This window comes from Sardina pilchardus, chromosome 18 (genome assembly GCF_963854185.1).
Source record: "Sardina pilchardus chromosome 18, fSarPil1.1, whole genome shotgun sequence".
NCBI classification, from domain to species: domain Eukaryota; kingdom Metazoa; phylum Chordata; class Actinopteri; order Clupeiformes; family Clupeidae; genus Sardina; species Sardina pilchardus.
The window spans coordinates 6,852,360-6,862,644 of record NC_085011.1 but is presented as its reverse complement, the minus strand read 5'-3'; the positions used below and the strand labels follow the sequence as shown (position 1 = coordinate 6,862,644).

At 41.3% G+C, this 10,285-nt stretch overlaps 1 protein-coding gene across 1 annotated transcript; it reads left to right on the top strand.

Annotated features, from left to right (window-relative positions):
- The first annotated feature begins 2,250 nt into the window (after positions 1-2,250).
- arhgap19 (Rho GTPase activating protein 19) lies at positions 2,251-9,142 on the top strand. The gene is made up of 11 exons (XM_062520010.1): positions 2,251-2,306; positions 3,052-3,305; positions 3,576-3,656; positions 3,964-4,173; positions 4,491-4,717; positions 4,840-4,926; positions 5,622-5,678; positions 6,410-6,595; positions 6,741-6,833; positions 6,951-7,046; positions 7,318-9,142. Exons 1-11 carry the CDS (start codon positions 2,263-2,265, stop codon positions 7,387-7,389), a joined length of 1,407 nt encoding a protein of 468 aa, XP_062375994.1. The 5' UTR covers positions 2,251-2,262; the 3' UTR covers positions 7,390-9,142.
- Positions 9,143-10,285: the final 1,143 nt, after the last annotated feature.

Below are 10,285 nucleotides of genomic sequence, written 5' to 3'. Positions count from 1 at the left end.
TGCAATGAAGAGCGAGCCCTACCACGTTGCCATCCCCATGACCGTATTCTATTGTCTACTCTTCATCTTCGGCGTCCTCTTCAATGGTGTGAGCATCATGACATTGCTCGTGGACACGCGGATGAAGGCTAGCGCCATCCAGCTCTACCTGCTCAACCTTGTGATCTCCGATATCGTGCAGTTGCTCACCATCCCCATCACACTCTACCGCTACTACTGGGAGATCTACCCGTGGAGGCTGGGAGGGGCGCTGTGCAAAGCCTACTTCATGGTCCGGCAGATTTATTGCGCCACCACAAGCTGGATCATCCTGGGTTTCACCATTGAGCGCTACATGGCCATCTGCCACACCATGTGGTCTGTGTCCAGCCTGCAGAAGTCGTACTTGCCGTACCTGCTGGTCCTGGTGTGGCTGTTCTCGCTGGCGTCTGCGGTGCCCTTTGCGTTGGTCTACAGCCACGACCGTGCCTGCATCATGGATTACACTGCCCGCTCCCTAGACAAGCTTTTCATAGCATCCACGATGTGTGAGATGACAGAGGCCAAGCCTTATCTGCTGTACAAGACAGCAGTCCTGCTGAGAGCCATCCTCTGTTTCCTGGTTCCTCTAGTCTGCATTCTGGTCCTCTACATCCTCATTATCAGCCACCTCAAACGGAACTGCCACCAAAGACAGGCCATGGGCCTGACCAGGACAATGGCCATGGGGAATAATGTATCCTGCCATCAAAATGGGAAGCTACTGTCTCAAGAGAAAAGAGCTCTACGGCTTATGGGTAAGGGTAAAATGCCTTTAATTATTCTACAGCTGATTTTTAGTATTTGTGTCTTGGCTTGCTCTCAATTTGTCTTGTGTGTTTTTTGAACAGGTGCAGTGGTGGTGGCATTTTTTCTTTGCAATTTCCCAGACATTGCCTCTTCACTCATGCAAGCTTACCATGACGTCTGGTCTTCACATTTACTCAACGTTTACACCGTGGTCAAGACCTACCTCTCTGTCCCACTGTGGTATGTAAACAGCGCCCTGGACCCCGTGCTCTTCTGCATCTCCTCCAAAACCTTTCGGAGGGCCTGCTGGATGACCATGAGGTCACTGAAGCCCAGGTGTCCAAGGCCATGGCTGAGGAACCGTCATGCACTGGTGACCAGCCGTTCGAGTCAGACGTCTGGGACCGTGTCTTGCCGAGAGGCAAGTGAAGCTATGAGGATGAGGCCACTGGATGCAGAAAGCACACAGTTAGCTCTGCACAGTGTAGTAGATCCAAGTAACATGCAGAGGCTTTGAGAGGACTTCATTTTCTTTATAACTTATTTCAGAAAAGGGGATGTTAAACTGAGATGTTAAATAAACTGCTCCTTTAAAGGAGAATTAGATCGTTGTTGACGTCACAGCGTGGCCAGTGCAGTTATTGTATTGCACTGTGTTCTGTACATTGTTGTTGCTCTGTGATGTTTTAGTGGAAAAACACTTTGCAGTCTTTACTTGTCAAGCCAAGGTATGCTTTATTATTACCCTGTTACACTGGACCTTTGAAGAACCTTTTATTCTATGTCTGCTGTCTATACATTGGATGTTGGGCTCAGTGTGTGCTTAGGACGGAGGTTCTGAAACAAATTTGTTTGCCTCTCACTGGGAAGGAGGAATTCTAGAGAAACATTATTTTTCACCGCCTCTTTTTTTTTATTTTACACAAGGACATTGTGGTGCCATTGGATCCTCCTGAGTAATTGAATGTAACCTTTCTAGAATGAGTTAATGGGTCCCAAGCAGGCATACAGCTAACATTTGTATAACTCTGTGTGTGTGTTGATTTATATGTGTTATCTGTTGTCATGTCTTATGCCACAATAAACCTCAACAGAGAAAAGTTGCTGGGTTTTGTGTGTGTGTGGGGGGGGGGGGGGGGGGCATTTTAGTTTCTCATCAAGTGCAATGCCTCCCCCTACTGGTGCAGTTGTATGAGACTTCATACAGCGACATTAAAGAATAATGCACATTGCAGAGTACCGTATGGTATATCATAAGTGCAAAGAGCACATTCAAATGGTTTATATCATACAGATTCAGTGTCACCGCATGATCAGATAGTGTGCATACGGGCTGAGGTCCATAGACAGCTGTAGTCTACTGTTTTTGAAAAGCCGTGCGTCTTCCTTGGACTGGACAGACCGTTTTACTGCCACGCCCATTTTTGGTACCAAACCAATCGGAAGAAAGTTAGATGCCTTCCAAAGTAAAACAGCGGAAGATTCAAACTGAACATGGCGGCCGATAAGGAGGTCGACGAAAATAAACAAATCAGGAGGTAACGTCTTTGAGTTGTGTTGTCTTCAGCCACCTAGACCATTTATTTGTAAAAACAGAATTTACTAATAGGAGTTAAAAACGTCCATCCAAAGCTAAACATAGTTTTACATATGGCCAGGCGAAAGTGCCTGAACCAAGCCTAAACAACAGAAGTTGGTTAAGTTAGCTAGCAACAGCTAACGTTAGCTTGGATAGCAACTGAAAAAGAAACGTTAGTGAGGTTTGCCTGGTTACATATCCACTGAAAGCCTGTGTCTTCTGACACATTACGTAGTTTCAATTAACGCTGTTTTTAAGTTGCAAGTGAGTCATTTTCATTTTCAAGTTACTGTGTAATACGAAATCATCGTTTATCATCAGGACACTGCAGTTTAAACGGCTTGGCTTGTAACATTAACGTTAGCTAACGATAGCTGCCCTATTCTGGCTAGCAAGTTGGAAACCCCAGAGGGCCGTTTTCATTTTGTCAAGGTCATTATTTTTGACAGTTTGCAATTGAACCTTATCTAATGTGTTGCAATCCGCATACATTCTAAAATGGCTAACGTTAGTTGGGTAGCACTACTTTTAAAACAGCACCATTTGACGAGAAAGTAATATCACGCCTAGCTGCTAATGAGAGAACGTTTATCAGCATGGATTATCCGATGTTAAGCAAAGCATTGCAGTCTTGCTAAACTTACAGATTTATGTTCTTACAATGCCAGAGATACAACTCACCGACATATTTATTTAATTTCCAGAGAAACCTTGTGCAGCGTTGTGAACAACCACGACATGAACCCAAAGATCCAGCCTGTCATTTTCAACCCAGACTTCTTTGTGGAGAAACTTCGTCATGAGAAGCCAGACGTTTTTACAGAGCTGGTGCTGAGCAACATCACTCGACTTATTGATTTGCCAGGGGTAGAGTTTGCTCAGCTTTTGGGAGAGGTTGAAACAAAAATAACTGCCTCAACTGGATTCCTCCGATCCTTCAACTTCCTTAAACGCAAAGGTATGGATTAGCACATTAATATGTATACATTGTAGCGTGTTGCTCAGCTCTTTAATACCAAATATGTTGATGTCAAACCGGGAAATCCAAAACACAATGACGTAAAATGTACTACAATATCCTCATGCAACAACGATAAAACGGCACTTAATTGTTATCATTTATTTTTTTAGAAGTCTTTGCCATGACCATTATGTCATACGTCACATTATTGTAATGCTTGGCCACCTGCTTGTTTAAATTAAATTGATTAAATTGGTTTGTGTTCAGATAAGGGAGTCATATTTGGAGCTCCTCTAACAGAGGAGGGAATCGCTCAAATATACCAACTCATTGAGTACCTCAGCAAAAGTAAGTTTAATACCCTATCTTCCATAAGGCCTAGATTCTTTTTTTCTCTTCTTTTAAACTCTGTCTGAATGCATGACGTCGCTGTTAGTAGTTCATTCTCTGCTGACTTATTTTTGTCCTAAATGGCTTCTATTTATTGGATATGTTCTCTAACTGAAGCGAACAACCCAGGGGAGGCAGAGGGAAGAGCATGAGCTCATCGTTTATTTTTGACTCAGAATGATGTCATCTCCTGCAAAAAAGGTGGACAGGGGATGAATGGTTGGTAAATAATAGATGCTGAAGCACTTTGCTCTGCCCCTGTCAGACCTGCATGTGGAGGGTCTGTTCCGAGTGCCGGGGAACAGCATCCGGCAGCAGGCCCTGCGAGAGATGCTGAACAACGGGGCGGACATTGACCTGGAGACGGGGGACTACCATCCCAATGACGTGGCCACCGTTCTCAAGGTCTTCCTGGGAGAGCTGCCTGAACCACTGCTGACTCCACGTCACTTCCATGCTCATCTGAAAATAGTTGGTAAGTTCCTCACATTGAAAGGAAAGAAATTCTCAAGGCCTATTTGATGTTTTGTGTGGTACCACTGAGGCTAAGAAGAGAATAGGTTAGGATCTATTGGGATTGGGTCATCCATGTATCAATAGTGCAGAGAAAAAGACTGTTACATTCCCTGTTTTTTTGTGTGGATCTTTTGTATGAACAATAGCATCTCTCTGGGTCCAAGTCATACATGTAAATTGAGGCAGATTTTAAAAGCTGGTTAGAGATACGTAACTTTTGCAACATGAATTGCACACATGGAATCAGTCAATATCCCTCCTCTGCTTTGTGTTCAGAGCTCACACTGCTGGATGAGAAGGGCAACAGAACCAGCACTCCAGATAAGGAACGTCAGATCCAGGCTCTCCAACTCCTGCTCATGCTTCTGCCCCCTGCCAACCGCAGTCTGCTCAAGCTCCTCCTGGACTTGCTCTACCAGACGGCCAAACACCAAGACAAAAACAAAATGTCGGCCTCTAATCTGGCGCTCATGTTTGCCCCGCACATCATTTGGCCCAAAAAAGTATGTTTCAGGAGCCACATTCTCATCACCTGACTTTCTACAGTTCTTTTAGTTTTTAATTGTGTGACACGATGCCAGTATATTTCCTGTGTTAACAGTGTTTTGTCTGATTTTATCGGCAGGTGCATGCAAATGAACTTAAGGAGAATATTAATAAGCTGAACGACAGCATCACTTTTCTCATCAAGCACTCTCAAAAATTGTTCAGGGTAAGGATCCGGTATTCAATATTCTGGATATTAATTGTGTGGCTTATTTTGATGTGCATGCTCTCTTGGTGCAGCTGTTCATTTGTGCAAGGCTCAGAGGTATTGTGTTCCTTGGGTCAGTTTTGATACTTCAGCTTTTATCTCCTTTGACTGAAATGTTTGTGTGAATAGCTTCATTAAGGTCTCTGATAATGCCACCTATTGTCTTTGCCCTCATTATGTAACTACATAATAGGATAGGATGTGTTGAGCTATAAACAGTTTCTGGTTTGATATTCCTTTGTCTGTAATGCCAAATACAGAATATTTTAAGGTAAGGGTCCTTGTTCCCATGTCTACTCTGGACAAACAGTCCATGCCTGAATTTGCATGTGAATAGAATGCAGTGTTGGGAGACCCAGAAAAATGTCCTGCCTGACTTATTAGATGTCCCTCTTTCCTCTGCCTGGTATATTATCATCTAGGCAGAGTGAGACCTTCTGTTCTCAATAAATTGAACTTGACATTTAGAATCCGTATTTCTTCATAATTTGTTTGGTGCTCCTTCTATTATTTTGCCGCATACTAATCTCAGGAATTTAATGGAAGCCGTAATGAATGATTTGTTGACTTTGAAAGGCACAAGGACGTGTTCTGGCTATTTATGTGGGTTTTCATTCCTAGTCCTAATGATGCGGTTTTTTTGTCCTTTGCAGGCACCAGCCTATGTCAGAGAACTTGCTAAACTGCATTTCATAGGATCAAAGTCAAAGGTAATGATTATCATAGATTCTGCCTATGGCCTTGTTTGATCCGTGAAGAATGTGCAGTAACTGTATTTCGTTCTTTCTGTGCAGAACATAGTGCACATTATTTGTAGCTGTTGGTTTTGCTATGCCTGTGAGTATTGCTACAGTATGCTAGTTGTAATCATGTCTGTGAACATTCCCATTACACTTGGGAAAGAAAAACATTCAATACGCAATTAGTCTGTGCCTTAATCTTTAATTTTGTTCTTTAAAATCAGATCGAACACATTTGCAGTTGAATGCTCATTTTCTGCACATTTATTATAGCCTGGGAACATCCCGACTTTCACAATTGTACAATTGGAAGTGGGTCTGAAAAAGGTTCCCTGATTTACGATTTCCAGCAGAGGCATAACTAGAGGCATAACAATGAAATTAAACTTAAATTGGTACATTGATCTCTTACCCAGTCAAAAGTGTAGCAATCTTGTAAACAAAGGTTTTAAATGCAGTTGTTTACTCAATTCCAAAGACATCTATGCCAGATTAGCGTCTTGGTCAGACGGACCTGCAGAGCAAATCCCAAATTTGTCAAAAGCTTGTATGGGTATTCCCAGGATACATATATTGGCAACCAGTGTGTGCATTCCTTTACCAGTTACCAGGCAGTCACTGAAAAGCAAAATGGTCAGCAAAGCTCTTAAGCATTCCTCAGTGCCTAGTAAAGCTGTATGTTGATTGATGCTCCGCCACAGGATGACCTGGACCTAGCCGTGTGCAGCCCCCACCTCAGTGCCACAGTGGTGCCAAGCAAGAGGCCGGCCTGTGTGGAGGAGAGTTCCAGAGGGGGCGAGGTGCACACCCAGGAGGCCCTGCGAGAGCTCTTCAACCACGTCAGCAACATGCCCGAGTCCGCCAAGAAGAAGAAGCTTATACGCCAGGTACCACATCCATGTGCAGAGGCTGCATGAGAAAACTCCCTCTCTCTTGTGTTTGTTGAACTGCCAAAAAGCTTATAGCTGCTTAGTTGATGTTTATTATGGTTTTTTTAATGTTGTTTTTGCGTGTGACCATTTTCTGTGCTAGTTCAATAAAGACTCTTCTGGAACTCCTGTGTCTACCCGATCAACATCGGTCAAAAAGCATAGTCGCTCTCGTACTTTCAGTGGAATGATTAAGGTGTGTATTTCAAGACCTAAAACAATTCATGCATGCATTTACAGTTCACATAACATGTTCCTGTTATTTGCTTCCTTTGGATGTAATTGATGGCCCTGTCCTGATGTTTTTGTGCAGAGGAAGGTTTTAGGGAATCATGTGGCAAGTGAAAAGGGAGAGAGACACAGTTCAACTCAGTCTCCTGCAGTCCTGAGCCAAGGGAAAGAGAAAGTGGTAAGTTTCAGCTTTTAGGATCACCTTTTATGATTTAGTTTGGAGAATTAGAATTAGAAGTTCTCATTGACAGTTGCTCTCATAAATGCTTTAATTTAATTTGATTTAACCTAAGTGTATTTATGAATTTGTTCCTTACGATGTTTTGTTAGTTCTGCCACAGTTTTTCCTTCAGATTCAGTTTCACTGTTGGGGAAATGCCACTCACTACTTTTCAGAAACTTGAACACATTGTCTAAATTCTCTTCATTGATTGTGGTGTTATTTTCAGGGCTCCACATCTTTCACAAGGACATGTCTTTCACCAGCAGAGCAGAATGCTATTGCCAAACTCCAATATTAATTATGGAAAAAGATGAGTTAGTCTTGCAAGGGCAAGCTACCATCTACTGAGCTGTCTTTACTGTCCACCTCCCCCAACTGGACAGATGGTTCTGTTATTTGTGGTCACTGTTTGGTGGATATAACGCTTTAAGTCATATCCCAGGAGTGGTTTCAGTGTTCGGTTATGCAAGGATCACTGATGGATTGAATAGATTTCAAAATTGGTAATATAAAGTACGCTTGAGAGCCCACTCAGATTTTATTTGTTTTATGAATTTTAATATCTATACGTTTTTATCCTATTTATTATTTTCTCTCTTGAAACCCCTTAAGACTTTTTGTCAAGTATACAAATTTACTACATCTCTATCTCGGCTGGATCGTTATTTTTTATTGATCACCTTTGACCACACTGACAGAAATGTGATTGACGTGATAATGATGCATTGACCACTAATTGTCCTTCATCTGTAGGTCTGTATTATTTATTAGGTGGTTAAGTGACCAATGTTTCTTACAGCACTGGGAGAGGTCTTGAAAGCTTTGAGGGATTTGATGGTGATGCAGAATGGTGGAAAGTTTTTGTGATTATAATTGTCCTTTCAGACTTTGGATGTCTCGATACTTGGAATTACAGGGAAGAGTATAACTTAAAAAGCATCTTATGCATTTGGTCATTTCAAACAACAAAGATATATTTAGAGGGTAAGTGCTTTGTTTAAAGTCCACCATTTGTCTTGTGTCAGGATATAGTCGTGAAAGTGAACTTGATTTGGTGGGCAGTCATAAACTTGGGTGATTTTAACTGAAAGGATTTCTTGGAAGTTTGTGGTAAGGAAATTGCATGTGGCTCAGAAAGGTTGTCAAGGTGCTTTTTATATTTTTGGTACAAGTCACCATAATATTCTATGGGGTGCATGAAAAAAAGAAAATTTAAAGCTTCATCTCATGAGGAGGAAAGGAGGTGTAATATTTGGCAAGCTATTATTGATACTGTGATATGTCCTAACTGTTACAGATGTACTGTGAAGTCATCCTTTTCATAGTGCTAGTTTGTTTAGTGCAGTCAGGTTCTTTAATTTATATATTTTCTTATGTCAACCTATGCATTTTTTTAATATAAGTTTTGTACCTACATTCTTTTTTAATAGAGGATTTGTATCCTGTTGGTTACCATGCCTTTTTTAAGTTGAGCTTGGAATTTGAGAGTTCTTAACATTCTCCATTTTTTTGCTTTGGGTTTTTGAGGGGTGAGCAACATTTTCAAAAATTCAAATGACCTGTACATTACTTCATGGAAAGTAGAGTGTGATTTTGTATGAGTGTGAGTGTCGGCCAGTCTTCACTGGATGTAAATACTGTGAATTCTAAATCTGTTTTTTTTTTTTTAAACTCAAGGATGTCTGTTTTGCTTTGAGTGTGTGTTATGGTTACTTTGAGACCACTACTCTGAAAGAGCTTTTCTGTTCTATATGTACTTTCTGGGGGATGGAGAGTGTTTTAATACTGATAACAACTTTTAAATAGTTTGTTTGTATTTTTTATGTATTTATTCTACTTTTACATGTCTTAAATGTGAACTGCCTTTTGGGATCTTAATTTCAACTGAGATTTGAATGAGATTGAGTGTAAGTGCTTTTGGAAAGCTTTACTAGTTTACATCTGTAGTTTTCTTTTTGGCCACAAGGGGAAGCCGTGGCAAAGGAAAAGCTCAGTCATCTGTTAATAAAACCAAGAAGGCATGGATTCTATTAAATCTACTTTTGAAAGTACATATTGTCTGGTTTATTGTGCCTGTTTTACTGAATGTAATTTCGATTAAGTAGAAAATGTTTTATATTAAAAAAATAAAATGATAATTACTAGAAAGTAAGCTGATTAAAAGGCCTGATTAATATTGATCATGATATTTTTGGTTAATGTATTGCAATATAGGCACAATTACTAACTGCACCAGCTATAAAGTTTTGTATTTCGAGTAAGCCTTGGCATCTTGGTAAAATGGCAAGAACCTCATATTGTGAAGGAATGTCTCAGTGTATCATTATGCTGTCTTTGCCATTTTCATGTTTGGTTCTGTAAATATATGTTCCATGTGTCTCTTTCACGGACACCCAAGAGATGCCTGTTGTTTCTCATGTTGTCTAAATGAAAACCGACCTATGTCTATGTTTGAAAGACTAGTGCCAGTGCCATATTTAAAAGAATGTGTTTACAGATAACGGGAAGTTTTATTTGGCAGCTTTTATTTTCGGAAGGTATTTCTGCAGTGATCCATTCCAGTTACAGGACAGTCTTGTACGCAAGCAAAGGAAGATAGAGTGTGTGTGTGTGTGTGTGTGTGTGTGTGTGTGTGAGAGAGAGAAGGGGGGATATAAGAATAATAAAGCTTACAAACTGTATACAGTAAATACATATGACATTTCCTTTGAAATGTAAGTAGCCTCGTAGGCCTTCGAGCCCGCGTCGGAAGGTTGTGCAGAAATGATTGACCATTCATATCCATGTTACTCAATCAGAATGTCATATTGTCGTGAGCTGGCATAGGCAACAGCCTTATGGCAACATATTGGAGAATATTTGGCGGCATGGAATATTATGGGATAATATATTTAACCACTTCAGTGCCATCTTTTATGTCCTCCCCTGAAACACGCTTAGAGGGCGCGCGCACCTCGCGTCATGGAAAGTTCTCATCCTCTCCCTAGGCTATCGTAGCCTCGCGCCCTTCCAAATGGGATGTATACTTACATGTGCTCTTTTACGGCATCTCTGGGGGAAATGACGCCCTCCATTACCGGTAAATGTTGTGGTCCCCTCTTTAATTAAACTTTCATTCTCTGAAGATCTCCACGATTGTGACAGCTTTACTGGGCCAGACGGAGTTCTACCCCTCGGCAGTGGGAAGTAGGTTA

Coding starts and splice junctions, on each gene's coding strand:
- arhgap19 (XM_062520010.1), top strand. CDS start 2,263: ATGGCGGCCGATAAGGAGGTCGACGAAAATAAACAAATCAGGAG. Junction 3,657..3,963: donor CATTGAGTACCTCAGCAAAA/GTAAGTTTAATA, acceptor TGCCCCTGTCAG/ACCTGCATGTGGAGGGTCTG. Junction 4,174..4,490: donor TGCTCATCTGAAAATAGTTG/GTAAGTTCCTCA, acceptor CTTTGTGTTCAG/AGCTCACACTGCTGGATGAG.